Source organism: Pituophis catenifer, unplaced genomic scaffold, assembly GCF_029215685.1.
Source record: "Pituophis catenifer annectens isolate HBS135680 unplaced genomic scaffold, rPitCat1.0.hap2 SCAF_3, whole genome shotgun sequence".
NCBI lineage: Eukaryota > Metazoa > Chordata > Lepidosauria > Squamata > Colubridae > Pituophis > Pituophis catenifer.
In genome coordinates, this window is record NW_027256883.1 from 181,155,456 (window position 1) to 181,173,644 (window position 18,189).

Sequence of the window (18,189 nt, forward strand, 5' to 3'; positions counted from 1 at the left end):
CTTAGTGCTCCTGCAAGCAAGCTCGGGAAAGATATCGCACAGCTGATTCGCAGCGTCGGGCCTACTGCTCTTCTCCCCCTCCCCCCCATCTCACCTGCTCGCTGCCTCACAGGTGAGGAGGAGCAAAAAGGCAACTGCATCCTAACTTCTGGGCGGGAGGGCTGTTCCGGACTTTACCTGAGATCCATGCTCAGTGGCATTAGCGAGCCTGGGAGTAAAAGCCTTGCGGTCCCTGAGATTATAAGAATTTATACGGGTAGATGCTAAATAATAGGTTTGTTCTCGCTCTTAGAGCTGCGGACGTATTTCTGAACTTTAGAGAAGTTAGTTTTTCCACTTCTGTGGGGTATATTAAATGCCTGTAATTTTTCATTCGTGTACTGGACACAAAGCAGAATAGTTACCTATTTTATCAGTTTATAGAATGCCAAAACAGTCCTGTTTGTTACCGCTTCTGTTATTGAAAAGGACAGGCTGTCAGAGCAGATTTTGCTTCCAGAGGAGAGGAATCAATCTTGCTCATATAGATTTTTTTTTCTCCTATAGATGGAAGAAGAGAAAACACTAAACAGCATGAAAACACAGAGGGGCATTTTGTTCCCAGATGACCAAATAACAGTATTACATCAGCAGATGATGGAAAACCGTGCATCCTATCGTCAGAAACTGCAAAGTTCCCAAGAAGCACAACACCGTCAGGCAATACTTGTTCAAAAGCTACAGGCAAAGGTAAAAAAGCAATTCTGTTACCAGTGACACCCAAAAGAAAGTGGTGATGTTATCATCTTAGATGCACAAATAAATAAAAAAGTTACTGAGGTGTTACTGGGGCTGTGCAAGAATGGAGAAGAATCTTATTCAAATTCCCACTCAGTTATGGAAATTACTAAGGAACTTGTGGAAAAGCAGGATAGAATTGTAAAAGATACATTTAAAAATGACCAGCTTGTGCTTGAAAATTGTTCTAAAACTGGAATTTATGTGAATATATGTACATAGGCATTTATTTATTTATTTATTTATTTATTTATTTATTTATTTGTTCAACTTGTATGCCGCCTTTTTCCAAAGACTCAAGGCGGACTTATAAGAGAAAGCACAGAAAAAGAATTAATTGATAACAAATGTGAAACTATTTGAAATGTGCTGTAGCACACAAAAAAATATACACTAATTTTCTGTTTGTCAGGTTTTGCAATATCGAAATTGGTGCAAAGAATTAGAAAAGCGTCTGGAATACAACAGTGTGAGTAATATTAGAAGTGACTAGCATGATTTTTGTAATTATGTGTTAATAACAGTGTGCCATGGAAAAGAGGAAGGTGCGTGAAGTATATTCTATGAAATACTTGGTGTTCTTTGAGATTGGTTGTTTGCTTGCAGACATTTTATTATTTGAAGGTAACATCAGTGCTAGTGAGCGTGAAGTTTGCTCCTTCTTTATGGATATAAACTTGCCCTTCAGTGTTGGTGGTATGTGTGTTTTTTTCCTTGGTAGTTCCTTGATTACAGTATTATTTTCTGCTTGTTTGTCTGGTGTCTGGTGATAACCCCTGCTTATCTGGGTGTTAGCTGCTGGACAGGCTGTGTTCTGATCGTTTTGTTTCCTTTTTAGTTTTTTGTGGTCTTTTGAATAGTGTGTAAATATGGTTAATTTATGTGTGTCAATTGATGGCTTTGTTTGAATGCTAAGCTTCCAGGAATTCCCTACCAGTTTGGATTTAGTTTGGTCTAGAATGCTCATTGTTTTCCAGTTAAGGTATCCCAACTCTCACAAGCACTGCTGATGTTACCTAGTTAGATAATGAAACATTTGCAAGCAAATAACCAAGCTCAGAAAGCACCAAGTTCTGAGCTACAAATATTCTCTTCTGTCCTGAGCATCTTTTGTCCTGGGCTTTGTGTCCATGATCCCACCTAGTACTTTTCTGAGTTGGCTAAAATGGACTCTCCTTTGCTTTCAATTTCTGTTTCTGTATATCTTGAACCCTAAGATGACTTAATTTTTTTCAAAATTCCCTTTGCTTTTATATCTTGAACCATCTTCCTTATTGGTTAAGGAAAAATTGTTCAATAGAACTGATCCCCTTACTTCTGCACCTTCTTAGAATGAAACAATTAGAAAGACCACTGAGAACATTTTTAGGATCTTCCAATCTTAGTTGTTACCAACTGATTCAAGAAATCCTTGACTTACAACCATAATTGGGACTAGAATTTCCATTGCTAAGCAAGACAATTAAGTAAGTCATACCTCATTTTATGATCTTTTTTGCCACAGTTGTTAAGCAAATTGCTGCAGTTAAGTGATTCACATGGTTGTTAAGTGAATCCGGCTCCCCCTATTGATTTTGCTTGTCAGAAGCTGTTTGGGAAGGTTGCAAATGGCGACCACATGACTCCAGGATGCTGCAACTGTCATAAATACAGGTCGGTTACAAACACCTAAATTTTGATCATATGACCATGGTAATACTGCTTTGGTTGTAAGTGTGAAGATGAGTCATGAGTGGCCATGAGTCATTTTTTTCAGTTCCATTGTAACTTTGAATGGTCGCTAAACAAATGGTTGTAAACCTATATTCAGATAGTGGATAATTATTGTTATTCCCCCCTGAAAATTCTGGTACAGAAGGCCATTATCCTCATCTGATTGGTGGTTTACTGGACATCCTCAGAATAATACTCCTTTTCTTGTATTCTTACAAATATGTTCTTGATTGAATTCTCCTCAAATTACTGGGTCTCAGTATGTGGGTGCACATATAATGCCATTCCCTGTTACCTTTTGTCTGGTGTATTCCTTTTGAATATGTTTCATTTTCTTTCCTGGCATTCCATTCATGAATTTCATTTTACCAAGTTTCAATAATACCTTTCAAATTGTATTTGCTTTTGTGTATTCTTCTTTGACATAATATTCTGTGCATTTCTATAGGTCCACTGAAATCATCACATCATGTGTTTTGACCTATACCTTCCTATACTTTTATGCTTTGGGCACTTCTACATCCTGCATATCTCTCCCAGTCCTATTATCAGTATTTGGCATAGCACTGTTTTCTGGATTCTGATAACCATCCCACTTCAGAGCCATGCGCTTAGTTTAATTGTAATTAAATGAATATGGCTTAATACTAGGCCACTGATTATCCATTTGATCAGTGTTTGAACATAATCTGATTTTTAATTAAGACTTTGCTTTCTCACAAAGGATTCTCATCCACATCTACGGGATCACAAAGTGGAACAGAATCTAGAAAATGTATTGGTTCATTTGGAAGAAGAACAGCAGAGGTAAATTAAATCTAATTGTAGAAGTGTGTTGAGTAACAGTACAATTGCAGTAAAGGTAGTCCTTGCTTTGTGATTGCTTTGTTTAGTGACTGTTTGCAATTACAACAGTGACGAAAAAGTAATTTTACATCCATTCCTTGCATTTATGACCTTCACAGGTCCATAAAACAAAAAAACCCTGAAAATCATAAGCACAATTGTAGTTTCAGTTAGCAACTGATTCGCTTAATGATCAAGTTGTCAGTCCCAATTTTGGTTGTTCAGTAAGGAGTATTTGTACTGATGCTAGCTCATCTTCTCAGAATCATGCTCATTTGTTTAAACTATCACTTTTATATATCAGATGTGAGAATTTGGGTAGAGTTAATATCTTGCTTCGGAAACACTTGGACAAAGCCAATGAAGTGAATGGGGCACTCCAGGAAGATATCAATAAATTGACAGATGATTGGACAAGAGCCAAAGCTGAATTAGAGTACAAAGAGAGTGACTGGCACAAGGAACGGGAGGTAAGAGTGCATTTTAGTAAGATTACAGAAAATGTAAGGAGAGTAATTTTTTTTCATAGGCAATCTTGTATTCCAGTTAAATAGAAATTCCCATGCTTCAGATTGAACAGCTATTTGCTGATAAAGATTAAGAAAGTTGGTAAATATTAAGTAATCAAACTAAGGATATAAATGAATGTATATGATTCTAGAAGTCAAAGATTGCTAGATCTTTGGGAAATGGGAACCAAATGTTTCCTTTCTTAATAATTGATCAGCTAATAGCCATATCTTGAAAATTGATTCATATTTCAGAAAAAGAATAGTAAGGATAAAGTTTAAGGATACAAGCCTTAAGAAGCTTTTTTTTTCTTTGAAAAAGTGTATTCCAAATTACTGTGGTGGGGTAAAACAGAGACAATGTTGTCACTTGTAATTTTCTTGTTGTTTCTAGCTCTTTGAACACTATAGGCAATCTGAACATGATCGTATCCTTGGCATTTGGCGGCAAGTGGTGACATTACGTCGGCATTTTTTGGAAATGAAGACAGCAACCGACAGGTGAAGAGGAATGGATTCTTCTATCAGATAAAATTATATACAATTAAATTGTATGTGGAAATGTCCTTTTTCTATATATCAGTGAAAGAATTATGATATGTTTCTTTCACTGCTGAAGAGGAAGGAAAATTCTTACCTACTCCATCTCTCCTCTGAAGACTTTTGGTTTACTAGTGTTTGAGTTCCACTATTTATAGATTGGTAGAACATGGTATTATTTATTTTTACTCTAGGGATCTGTCTGAATTAAAAGCTGACCAAGTGAGGCTTTATGGCTCTATATTGATCAATTGTTTCCATGTGAGCTCGGATGCTCAGTTTTGGGAGACCAAGAATTTGGAAGATTCAGTCCTAAGATGCCAGTTGCAGGAACGGCAACAACTTGGTAAAAAATTAGAGAAAATAGATATGGAGAAAGAAAAATACCAGCAAGCAAAAGCAATTGTGACATTACATGTCAAAGGAGATATTTCAAAGGAAGATCTTCAGAGCAGGTAAGTTCCATTTAAAAGGTCTACTTTTAAATTAAAGGACTCTAGAATTTTAACAATTGAGGGACACGAACTCCAAACTGGCTGGCACTCCTTTATGTGGGATGAGAAATACAAAACACATTCATATTTTAAAAGACACACAATAAGAAACTCATTACTACAAATTTGGCTTAAAATTAAAAAACAACATTATATGAAGATACCAAATTGGCTAGCACCGGCAGAATCACCGGCACCCAAATTTAACAGATAAGACAAAAATAATTAGATATAAAGATATAATTGACTATCAAGGCAAATTAAAGACAAAACAACAATTGGAGACAGATTTACACAGAGAAATAGACTGGTGGACCTATACTCAAATACAATCCAAATACAGAGAACATATAAAACATATGAAATTTATAATCAAAAACAAGAAATAGATAAAATTATATTAGATTCAGAAAATAAATTAATTAGTAGAATTTACAAATTTCTTCTACGCTATAAATTGGAAGAAGAGACAGTCAAAGAAACGATGATTAAGTGGGCTCAAAACATCAAACACACAATACCTTTGGAAAAATGGGAAAAGTTCTGGCAGGTAAACCTAAATTTAACGAAAGCAACGGCGTACAAGGAAAACCAACTGAAAATGTTTTATCGGTGGCATATGTCTCCAACCAGATTGGCAAAAATACAACCTAAAAACAGCCCGATTTGTTGGAAGTGCAAAAAGACACAAGGGACTTTCTATCATTTATGGTGGACGTGCCCGGCAGCAAAAAATTTTTGGTCTAATATCAAAAAATGGTTGGAACAAATAACAAAAACACAGATTGAAAAAGAACCAGAAACATTTCTATTAGGAATCTTTAACAAATCATACCCTAAGGATATCAAATATCTCACAATTCACATATTAACTGCTGCAAGAATAACCTACTCAAAAAATTGGAAGCAAGAAAAAACACCAAGTGAAACAGAAGTAATAGGAAAAATTTTTGAATGCGCTGAAATGGATAGGTTAACCAAAGAATTATAAGAAAGAGAAGAATCAGACTATTATAAAATATGGAATAATTGGTATAATTGGTTAAAAATCAGAAATATACAAAAAATATAGGGGGAAATATTACCGATTTAAATATATATATATAATAAAAAATGTTATTAGATTAAGGAGAGGTGAAGGAATATATCATAAGTAGAATTGTAGAATGTCACTCTGAAAAAATGCTTAAGAAGAAATTATACTCTTTTTGTGTATATGTTGTATAAATGTTTGTTGTGTATATGTTACGTATGTCTTTTTTAATGTTTATATTCAATAAAAACTACTTAAAAAAAAAGGTCTACTAATTGTTCTCACTGGTTGTAATTCTTTATTCAAATTATACTGGCTGTTAGTGCCAAGACTTTATCAAGGAAGACATTTTTGTTACAAATTATAGTAAGAATGAATTATACTAAATAAGAATTTAATTAGTAGGGAAAACTGGAAAGATAGTGTTAACAGAATTTGGGTTTGCTAGGGTTATCCTGTTCTTTGTAATTTGGATTATTTTGTTTTCGTTATTTTGAACAAAGAGAAACCCAGTGCACAATAAATCAGTGCTGGATTATGTTGTACAAGGAAAATCTGCCTAATCTGAATGATCAAGAAATGTATTCATACTGATGTATGCCAAAACTAAGCTTACGTAAGGGGAATACACTATATTTCTTCAAAAATTTTGAATACTTTGATGCATTTACTATTGGCCCAAATAATTTATCAATACAATTCAGTCTCTCTTGGTAAAAATGCAGATCTACTGATAATTGTGATATATGAACAATAGTATGCAGGGAAAAGAAGGTAAAATGCATGGCTTTATATATACTGGTATATAGGCTATATTTTAAAGTAATATAATTTTGGAGATTGGAGATACTTTCTCTATTAAAAGTGTGTATGTAAGTAAAATCATGGCACACTATACCACAATTAGTGATATATTGAAAAGGGAGCTTGGTTTCCAGATGGTGGCATTTAGTTCCTGTAGGAATATTCTGTCCACATAAAAATTCTGCTTTAGCACACTGAGAAAATGGATACAGGAATCCCTCTTTGGCTTTGGAAAGTTTATCAACTGCAAATGATAACAAAGATTGTAAAGTGTTTTGCTCCTTCAAGAGATTAATGTAAATTATATAATTAGATCCCCCCCATTTTAAAAATGGGGGCTCTGCTGAGAGGCTGGGATTACTAAATGCATAAAAGTATCTGCAGGAGTCTCATTTTCATCTTGAGCTTTCAGGGACAGTGAGCCACTTTTAGAAGCAACAAGGTAAAATTGTGTTAGCCAAAATATCTTAGTCTGGAAATATTGCTGTTCTCTTTTCAGAGTGCTGGAGTTGACTGCTTTGCTTGAAGAGTCTCATAAACAGAATGAAGAGAAGGAGAAGATAGTGAAGGCTCTAAGAGAGACGGTGGAAATGCTGGTATGTTGTCAAGGAGTTAGAGAAAATCCAGCGGAAGAGATACTCAGTTCCTTGGTTTGTTACCATTTAGGAGACTTTCCAAAGCCAAAAAATATTCAGTTCCTTGATTAAAAACTCAAAGTTATACAGCTTACTTCATGCAATTTTAGTTATAACTGCTTTCAGAAGTTAAATGTTGGAGCACAAAATGTTTTGGAAAGAAATGTACTATTTGCTACATCAGTAAATACCTAATGTTTATATTATTATACTATAGGAATGGGAAAACAAGTTGTGCATTTATAAAGCCAAAATTATTTTTGCTAATGGAGTTCAAAAACATGCATGCAATGTAAACTGAATATCAATTTTAACAGCTAGTTAAAAAGTACTAATTTCCCTGTACTGCTCTGGAATCCTGTGATACTTGATGGATTTGCCTACAGGTAGAACTCTTTTTGGTATGCTTTCATATATATTTTGAACAGTGAGATATGTCCATTGCAGTTTTATTGATATGTTGTCATTCAGTATTCCCATTAAATTATGTTCTAAGTCCCAATGTTTGTGAAGATTCAGATTCTATAAACAGTGATTCAATTCTAATACTTTATTATTTTCAGAATTTGAAGATAGATTGTAATCAAACACCAAGCAAAGATATCAGTGAAGAGATATTTTCTCTGCAACATGTATTAACAGAAATTACCCAGGTAATTCAGGATAGCTTTTCATGATTCTGTTACTTTTTAAAATATAAATTAAATATCACATTCTTTTGTCAAGAGGTACACGGAGGAGCATACTTTGTAGTGTATGGCTGGCCTTTGTCCACTCATAACATAACTACTATGATGATCTACTAACTACTATGATGATCTACTAACTACTACTAATACCGATCAGGCATTACATTATAGACCCCCAATTTACAAAAAATGTAGAAAAGCTTTATGCAAAAGATTTACTGATTTACAATAATTGTTGTCATCTCAGACTATAGGGGTTTTTAATAACCAAAAATCCATAGTTTTAAGTCAAATCAAATCAAAGTAATATTGCCCTCCAAAACGCAGGTACTTCCCTGTGTTAGCTGATTGCTTATACCTCCCTCCACCAGAGCATCTCTAAACCTGCTGAAGAACATAGTATTGATATTTTTTTAAAGGACAACAAAGAAAGTGTCATCCTTAGTTCGAGTATAAAGTGGTTTCCTATTGAAGGAGTTTTCTGGGGCTTTCCCTTGTCTTTTCATGAGGGAGGACTTCTTTCACTACCCACTTGCCTTTGCACAGTGGTCAGATAAATTTTATCTCGCTTACCTGGTACCCAAAGGTAAAAAAGACTTGAGCCATAAACAGCTTTATAGTTAATAATCAGAACTTTGAATTGGACCTAGAAGCCTTCTGGTAACCAGTAAAGCTTCAGCAAAATTTGTGTTATTTTGCTATCCTTGTATTATCCAGTCATCAGAGTCCAATCAGAGTGGATTGTCACTCACTGGAGGCTTTTCAATAGATTGGATAAGCATGGTGCTGGACTAAATGAGTTATAAGACCCCTTTCACATTATATTTTCTGTTATTCCACAAGAAGAGGTAGATTGTTGGTTATGGATTTCTTATGTGTTTAGAAGGAAGACAATGCTTTTCTTAATCTATTAGAAATATGTTCATAAAATTGTTTTGTATTTAATAACAAAATAATCATATTATATTGTTACTTTGAGACACTCTGGAGAACATGTTCCGTTGTTTCAGAAAAATCTACCTTCCACTATGTGATGATAGTCATTTAAATGGGAGAAGTTGTTTTATATTCCACCCGTCATGTAAGTCATCACTTGGGAAATACAGACACTCTCATTACATATTATTTGGATTTAAGGTATTTGGAGGAACATTAAGGTTATGTTTTTTCAATTGTACATCTCCAAAATTCAACATAATAATAGTGTCATTATCCATGGAGCACCTGCTTATAGATCTACATAATCAGGCTGTTATTCCACAAACTCATGAATTGCAAGTTCTGCAGTACTCAGGTTAATGACTTATCCATTGTCCACTAGAATCTTTCACAAGAGTAGAACCTATTTAGGAGATTCTGGGTAGGTGATGGTTTTAATATGAAAAACTAGCAGAGTGATATTGGTTTGGATTTCAGGCACTTATTAGTGAGAATGATGCAACAATTGGCATCAGGCAAGTTGAAAAGTATGCTGACCCTTGTGGTATCGTGGAACTGAATACTGGCGATTCAGATGGGACCCTTCTTCTTTTACGTGATGTGCTTGCTAGGAGAAGAAATCAAGTAGAGGTAAGAGGACTGATAAAAATACTTCTTTCTTCTATAAAAATTTAAACACTTGATCTCTGTAAATATCTATTCACTCTCCATTCTCTCATCATGCATTTTTGTTAAACCTTATTTTCTTAGTTTTTTTCTCCTTTTGCAGCAATTGAGGCAACAGCTATTGGAAAGTCAAGATTCTGCCACTGCTTTGGAAAAGCAACAAAAGCAGCAGGAAGAGCAGTGCAGCTTCCTAAGAGATAAGGTAGAACAACTAGAAGGAGAACGAGACACATATGCAAGCCAGCTTCAGCATTTACAGTCTGTATTGGAGACTTACCGTAGGTATGCATTAGGTTAGCTTTCTCTAGCTTTAAAGTATCAGCCTTCAGATGTGTTGTGTTTGCAATTCCTGGAATTCTTTTGCCTCCCCTGATTAAGAATTTTGAGAGATGTAGCCTCAAAATATCTCGCAAATGCCAGTAATTCTTTTTTTAAAAAAATATACTATTAATTAGTAATATTAACATTTACCTTATGTATCTGTTTGTTGTTGCCATGTTAGTTATTATTCATTTCCAGCAGTATAAACAACTACTTAATTGGAGGCTGCTGTTTCACAGTGATCATGAAACCCTGGACAAATCTAGAATGGAACTGCAGCAACAGCTGGAAATTTTGGAACAGGAGGCCCAGCATTTACGCCAAAGTAATACAGAGCTACAGTTGAAAGGAGATATGGCAGATGGAGAGAAAGAAGAAAAACAGGATGAATTGGAAAGGCTAATGCGTGAGAGAGAATACATGTGAGCTTTTTTGCTTGTTTTCTTCACACATTCCCCAAAGAGCAAAAAAAAAAAAAAAAGACCTGCTCCCACATTATCTGTTCTTTTTTTAATGTAACTTTTTCTCATTCATTCTGTTGGAAGATTAATTTTCTATAAAGACACATATATTTATCTACTTGTTCTAGTTGTGGTTTTAACATAATACCTTTTAGTAAGTTAATGATAGTGTTGACTAGGTTACCAGCTTTAGTGTCAGATGAAACATATCCTCAGAATTAGGGTAGAATGTAATCAGTTTGGGCACATTTTGGCTAGTATACCACAAAAACAATTAAACCTTTACCTATGATAGTCTGTGTAAGCTACCTTGCAAGATAATATACTTGTATGTATATTTAGAGCATGTATATTTAAAATTATTTAGAAAATAAATCCAGTATATTGACACAAGCTGCAATGCTTCAATATTCCAATCCTGGAAATAAGCATCTTCAGTTTATTGATACAGCTTGACAGGAAAAAAAAATAAGAGTGCTTTTCTCTCTATTCCCTCCCATGTACCGTATTTGAGTTTTGTAAATTTTACTACTTTGAGTGAATTAGTAGTATTTAGGCTGCAAAACCAGCTTTCAGTACTCTCTTAGGACAGTTTTCTTAAGGCAGAATATGAAAGATGTTTTAATAGAAAATACATATATAGTCTCCTTTTTTAAAATATTTTTTTTTCAGTCAGGAAGATCAAAATGCTCTTGAAGAAAAGCATTCATTAATAAAAAATGAATTGATAGCTATGAGAGAATCATTGGAAAAATCTCATCTTGATGGAGAACTGATGAAGCAAGAAAAATATGAACTTGCTTTAGCATTAGAGCAGGTACTATTAATGTACTTTTCTTGTTGAGACCTTATCTTATACTTGAACTTAAACTGGAAATGTGTAAAGTATAAATGTCATATTAAATGTTATATACTATACCCTTTCCTCATTTACTAACTACATTCAGATCATGTTTTCATAAGAGTGTTCTCCCCCCTCACAGGGCTGAAAGATTGCTTAAACAAGCTATCTCTTCTTGTGCTGCTTTTCTCCACAGTGCAATGCTTCCTTAAAAAGTTAACAAGCTCAGCTCTGTGACCTTAATTAGTTGATTAGAATCCTCCTGCTGGCTGCAATGCTGCCTGAAATGTGTGGGACCTTAATTAGTTTTATACTAAACGTTTTTGTTATCAGGCAAAATGCATTTACCACAAAATGTGGTAAGGCTAATAAAAATGTAATTTATGTTATATATTTCCTGAGTTTTATATATAATTCCAGTTAATAAGACTTGCATTTCCTCATTATAAAGAGGGAATGCAAGTCTTATTAACTGGAATTATATATAAAAACTCAGGAAATATATAACATAAATTACATTTTTGTTAGCCTGGCCATTACAGCCATTCCTCAAGTGGGTTAAAATATAAAACAACTATCACCCATATCCTCCCACTTACGACTGTATGATTGTAACCTTGTTGCTGGTATCCTTACAATTTATATTGACTGTTTCCTAATATGATTTGATTGCTTATTTGTTCCCTATGAGTATCAGTAAGTGTTGTACCTTATGATTCTTGACGAATGTACTTTTCTTTTATGTATACTGAGAGCATATGCACCAAGACAAATTCCTTGTGTGTCCAATCATGCTTGGCCAATGAAAAATTCTATTCTATTCTATTCTAATCTGTCCTATTCTAAGTATGTTAGGCATGGAAGTATGTTATCACATAGAAGACAATTACAACACCATCTTTTCCTCTCCTTATCCGTAATGCTACTCACGAGATTACATTGTTTGGCCATAATTGGATGAGCAGAATTTGGAGCATTTTCAAGCCACTGAATAGAAATTTGTCATAGTGATTAATAGATGTTTGTTTTTAATGTGTTTCATTCTGTAAGGCTGAAGAGTCTCTTGCAAAGCTCACCAGTGTGCACAATAGGCTGAAGGCAGAAACTGCTAACCTTCATGATACAGTTACAAAGATGAGTGCCCTTAATGAAGCACTAGCGCTGGATAAAGTGAGTTTAAACCAACTAATTTTGAAGGTAAGAACATATTCTAGATCCATTGTTTTTATGCTGACTGGTATGTAGATTGAAAATAAGGGATATGTTAATTCAGTGATTGTGTTCACTCAGAATAAAAACAAGTGTTTCTTCAAGCTAAGATTATCTTTATTAATCGTTGGTCTTTCATTACATTCAGTTAGAACAAGAAAACCAGGCTCTCTTGGACAAAGTAGATCACCTGGAAAGGAGAGGGGCTTCCTTGCAAAAGCAGCTTAACCAGACAGAAAGAACAAATGAAGAATTAAGTGCAGAGAAGTTTCGGTTGGAACAGTTGCTGCATAAGGCCGAGGAGCAGCAGGAAAGCTTACTGAATGAATTGAGAATATTAATAGGTGAAAAGGAAGAGGCAAATGAGAAGCTGAGTCAAGTGAGTATTAAAAGCTAACCTGCATAAATATATTAGAGCATTGTTTCCCATGGCAGAGGTCGATGATTGGAGTACAATCAGGCAGGAGCCCAGCAGGGTTTAGTACACCAATTTATAGAAGAAAGTTGGCCTGTGGTGCCAGACGTTTTTATTGTAGGGACGATTTTTTTTTTGCTGTTTTTATTTGTTTTACGAGTTGCTCAGAGTAGTTGTTTGCAATATGGGCAGCTGTATAAGTTCTTTAAATAAAAGTACATAATACAGTTTAAATTTAAAGATGTAGTAGATTTTAGTATTTGTTTTATTGATTTATCCTGGTGGGTAGTATACAAATTTTTATACATATAAGTAAACAAATAATGAAATAATGAATATTTCCTTTTTTACTATGGTATCTATTGAGACTATTTTGTACTAAACTTTTTTTTTTGTTCTTGTAGGTACATCATCAGAATGAAACATATCATACTAGTTTGGAACAAGCAAATCAAGAGCTAGTTCATACAGGGGAAATGCTGTCCAAGGCTTCTAGAGAAAAGGAATCGCTAATGCGTGAAAAAACTGCTTTGGAAGTACGATTGAAAGTTGTTGAGAGAGACAGACTGACTCTTACAGAGCAGGTGTCAAAATTTAGGTAAGAAAGTGATGGATGAAGATGATTTGAATAAATAACTATCTGTTCGTGGTAATCTGGATTCTGAAAAAATCTTCATATTTCATAATACAAAGCTCTTGTATTAGTGATAGGTCTGCCCTTGCTGAAAGCAACTTAAGAAATACATAGCAGTTACATTATTATACCACATTATTAAGCCACTTCTTATACACCATATTATAAGAGCCATGGTGGTGCAGTGGTTAGAATGCAGTACTGCAGGCTATTTTTGCTGACTGCTGGCTGCCAGAAGTTTGGCAGTTCAAATCTTACCAGGCTCAAGGTTGACTCGCCTTCCATCCTTCCGAGGTTGGTAAAATGAGGACCTAGATTGTTGGGGGAAATATGCTGACTCTGTAAACTGCTTAGAGAGTGCTGTAAAGCACTGTGAAACCGTATATAACTCTAAGTGCTATTGCTATTATTCAAGTCTTATCCAAGTTTTAAATTATGCATATAATTTGTTGGATTTCCTTTCAAGGAATCAACATAGTGAACACACAAAGTGTGTTCTTTCCAAATATTAACTATCTGGTATCAGCTTGCAAAATCGATACTTACTAAAGTTATTATTGTTTATATATGGAGATTCTAGCTGGAGTACTTCAAATGTGACATTTTTTCTTATTTCAGGTTTCATAGTGTTGTAAAAGAAAGTGACAAAGACTAAATGCCAATTTTATGTCTGATTCTTGTAGGTCAGGAAAGGATCTTTTGGAATCAAATTTCTTCCAGGCTCAACAGCAATTATCTCAACTAGAAGTTACCCGAGATCAATTGGAAATGAAAATTCAGACAATTAGCCAGGCCAAAGAAGTGATACAAGGTGAGAAATAGTTGGAGTTTTCGTGAAAGAGTAGAATACTTATATTTTCCTTGGTTAATGGAAAATGAGATTAAGTAGAAATTCAATTTCTTCTTTGCTTATTATTTCAGGAGAAGTGAAATGCCTTAAGGCTGAGCTGGAAGCTGCAAAATCAAAAGTTGAACAAGAGAAAGAAGAAAAAGCACAGCAGCTCTCACAGATAGAGCAGAAGTACCAAGAAACCTTCAGCCACTGCAACGCTGTACATAAAGAAGAAATGGACATACTCTCCCAGAAGCTGGCAAGCATTTATACAGTTACTCTGTCATTGGTTCTGTTTCTCACATGATTGTTATACCTCACACTATTATATTATACACTATTTATACAACCATTTTTTTCTTTTCTCCAGATGCTCTGTTTCACCACAACCTATGTGTTCTCTTTTTGGTCAATTCTTTTTTTGGTCATTATATGACATTAGGGCATAGTATCTTGTCTTTAGTAAACCCATTTCAAATCTTTGCATAAAGGCAGAGCCTTTGCTTTAGTGGTTAAAGAAGAAATAATTCTTTTTTCTCTTAAGTATTGATTAGATTTTTGCCTGATGTATTTCTAGAGAAATGAACGTGAACGTCACCAAATAGAATTGGAACAGGTTGTCAAGGAGAAAGAAGAGATTGAAAGTGTCTATGAAAGGAAGCTGCTGGAACTGCAGCAGAAAATCACTGAAATTCAAACCCATATGGAAGATGAGCTCATTAAAGCTGAAAATGCCAAACAAGAGGTAGTATGGCTTGTATTAGAACTTCCTTCTCCACCCTGAACACCATTAGGAGTCTAGACTTTATTCCTCAAAATTCTCTTGCCAGTATGGTAATTGCTGAGACTCTACATATGTGGAAGTTTGTGCTTCAGCCCCTTTGTTTTTCTCTTTTATTATATTATTTATGACTCCAATATATTGTACTAATATGGAAGATTATTGCTACTTATTCCTCTTTTTTATTGCTTTAGATATTTAAAAAATTACAACTGCATATCTTCCAATTGGCTGTTTTTTACACACATACCATTCACACATAAGCCTGCCCATGTTAGGTGTCTATCATTCCTTTAGGTTATAAGAACTCTTGAGATGAGGAAATGAAAATGTAGTAGTGATCAAAATAGAATTGCTACTATGCAGAATCTGGAGTGATAACAATTCAAGATGTTGAATTGAAGAGATATTCTCTTACTTGTGTTAATTTTTAAGCATATTTAAGACTTTCACATTTTATATATCTTCTGTGCTGACTTTGGTCTCTTGGGTTTTTTAAAACTACTTAAAATTGGTTTTTGAGTACTTATATTCCATTTCGTGCCATGCATTGCTAAAACACATTTATCCCTGATTAATATCAGGGAATCTAATTTGAGGATACATTGTTGAAACTGCTGTTTGTAATTTTAATATAAAAGCTTCATTCACACTGACTAGGTGAAAACCTATTTCTGACTAGCTTCACCCTTTCTGAGAATTAGCCAGAAAGCTTATGAAGCAAAATCAGGAAGTTCAGTAAAATTGTTAGTCTCTCAAACAAAATAATAGAACACAATAAAGAAGGAATATAAAGGAAATTTCTTATTCTTTATTATCCTTGTGGTTAACTCTGAATGTCTTGCAATACTTCAGTAATGTATTAGTGGTATTTAGGAGCATCTCACTTCTACCCTCTACTTAATAAAGGAAGTATCTGAAACATGTAGAAGAAGAAATAGAGACATACAGTATAATGCAATCACTGGAGTTTTCTTTTTATTGTCTTTATAGAGTTGTTTAGGCTGTCTTTCTTCTTTCATTAACATTTGGAAGTAATTCTATAGTAGTTGGAACCACTGGGCCTATACTTAAAAAAACATATATTTGTAATTATAACCAGCTGCACTAAGAGAATGTAGAGAATAAATGTTTAAGATCCAAAAGGACAAAATTTGTTAAGAAATTACATTAACTTTTTGAAAGCTTCTACCTCTGAGTTTTCTATGACCAGAGAGTTGGGGATGGACAGTAGGGGAAGAAAAGAAGAGGGCAGGATGCTGTTCTAACAGGAACAAAAAGGGAAAAGTATTTCAAGAAAGTATTTCAACAAGAAAGCAATTTTTTCTATGGGGAAAACAAACCAGAGACAAATCATCAAATGGGGGACTGAAAGAAAAAAACATATTTTCCTTGAGTTACTTCTGGGAAAAGATACATGAAGCTGAAGTTCTAGAGATGCATCTCCAAAAAAAGTTGAGCTTAAGTCAATTCCTCTCTGGCACCTCTTTCTATTTCTCAAGTTTGGTGTGAGGATAAAGTGGAAAGACATAAGATAATCTTGTATGTTTATCTTCTTAAGGTACTATGTGTGTAATTTCATTTTCTTTCCTGAAATTCTGTTCTAGCATTGGTTCGGCAGTTTACAGTGACTATGCTCAGTTTTCATAGAAAACTGATCATTTTCAAATAGAACAAGGGAGAGGTAGGCCTCATGGTGATATACAAGAAAACAGTATATTTTATGAAAAATGTTCAGCATAATTTGATTCTTTTTAGGTACTAAATTAAATTTTAGAGTGGATATAAATTGTTAAAACAAATACAGTAGATGTTTCTGATATTTCATACTTAACAAATTGCATTTAGATTAGAAATCTTGGGAAATGAGTCTTTTGAGAAGGCCTGAAATGCTCATGCTTTACTCAAGTCTAATTGTGCAGCCTGGCTTCAGGTTATTGATTTCTTCTAGCTTTAAAATGCTCATGTATTTAATGGATCCAAATATATTTCTATGTAATCTCTACCTGTATAGGCTCTTCTAGAAAAAGAGAATGAAAAGAAATTGTTAAGAGAGGAAATCTTCCAAACAAATGAGAAACTTGCTCAGCAGCTGGATTGTCTTCATCAGGAGATGAAAAAGCTTGAAAAGAGGGAGCAGGTAAGAATAAGCAGATTAGTGAAAAATACTGTGAAACCTTCCAAGAACCCAGCTCAAAGCAATATTAGATGTATAAAAACTACTCTTTCACATGATACAATACCCTCATTTGTCTTACTGTATAGAGCCCAAGTTCCTAAAGGTTATATAAGTGAGGGTTAGCAACCCTGTTCAGGCTGGTGGATACATTTGAAATTTTTGAAGTATGTTGCAGATTATGTTGCACAATTGTTGCCCTAGGAAGTGGCTATCATGGTGAGTTTAGCATTGCAAACCTCAATTTATCAAAAGGCTTCATCTTATATCCCCTAGCTTCCATGATATTCTATATAGCCCAAGCTCAGGGGTGTTAAACCCATGGCTTGTGGGCAAGATGCGTCACGCTCTGGCCAACCCCACCACCATTTTAGCAAAGGGGGAAAAAGTTGCGATACATCATGTAACTATGTGAGTTTGCCAACCCTGCCCTAGCTTTTTTTTTTTTTTAATATGGCTGTAGGCAGGGTTGAAATTCCTGGTTTTCACCAGGAATTTCACCCTGGTGTAACCTTTTTTTTTTACCCTTTGTGCATGCGCAGAGGGTCCAAAATCACACATGGACATGTGTGCGGAGCGTGTACTTCCAAACCAGTCTGGGTCTGGGGGGGGCATTTTTTGTTTGTGAATTAAGATGGTACTTAAGTTAGCATGCTGTCTTCCAGTTTGTGATGGGGAAAGAACTTGATGGGTACCAAGGAAAACATCTGGTGGCTACTGGAATCCACAAACATTAGCAAAAGCAGGTAGATGCTGAGAAAGATTCAGGGCACATCTTAGTGGACATGACTTAAAACCAATCTATGGGTTATCATATGGCAGAGATAATATCTTTCTCTGCCACCACAGCATCAGCATAATACTATCCAACAAT

The 18,189-nt window shown here is 34.7% G+C and overlaps 1 protein-coding gene across 1 annotated transcript in view; it reads left to right on the forward strand.

Moving 5' to 3' along the window:
• Positions 1–546: 546 nt before the first annotated feature.
• The window catches only part of CEP250 (centrosomal protein 250), a 36,984-nt gene continuing 19,341 nt past the window's right edge, over positions 547–18,189 (forward strand). The window contains exons 1-19 of the mRNA XM_070941617.1: positions 547–729; positions 1,190–1,246; positions 3,215–3,297; positions 3,641–3,806; positions 4,240–4,346; positions 4,580–4,840; positions 7,216–7,312; positions 7,915–8,004; positions 9,457–9,609; positions 9,749–9,927; positions 10,206–10,388; positions 11,100–11,244; positions 12,319–12,465; positions 12,626–12,856; positions 13,297–13,490; positions 14,210–14,337; positions 14,448–14,617; positions 14,936–15,103; positions 17,154–17,279. Of these exons, the coding sequence (XP_070797718.1) occupies positions 547–729; positions 1,190–1,246; positions 3,215–3,297; positions 3,641–3,806; positions 4,240–4,346; positions 4,580–4,840; positions 7,216–7,312; positions 7,915–8,004; positions 9,457–9,609; positions 9,749–9,927; positions 10,206–10,388; positions 11,100–11,244; positions 12,319–12,465; positions 12,626–12,856; positions 13,297–13,490; positions 14,210–14,337; positions 14,448–14,617; positions 14,936–15,103; positions 17,154–17,279 (2,868 nt within the window). The remainder of the gene's footprint in view (positions 730–1,189; positions 1,247–3,214; positions 3,298–3,640; positions 3,807–4,239; positions 4,347–4,579; positions 4,841–7,215; positions 7,313–7,914; positions 8,005–9,456; positions 9,610–9,748; positions 9,928–10,205; positions 10,389–11,099; positions 11,245–12,318; positions 12,466–12,625; positions 12,857–13,296; positions 13,491–14,209; positions 14,338–14,447; positions 14,618–14,935; positions 15,104–17,153; positions 17,280–18,189) is intronic.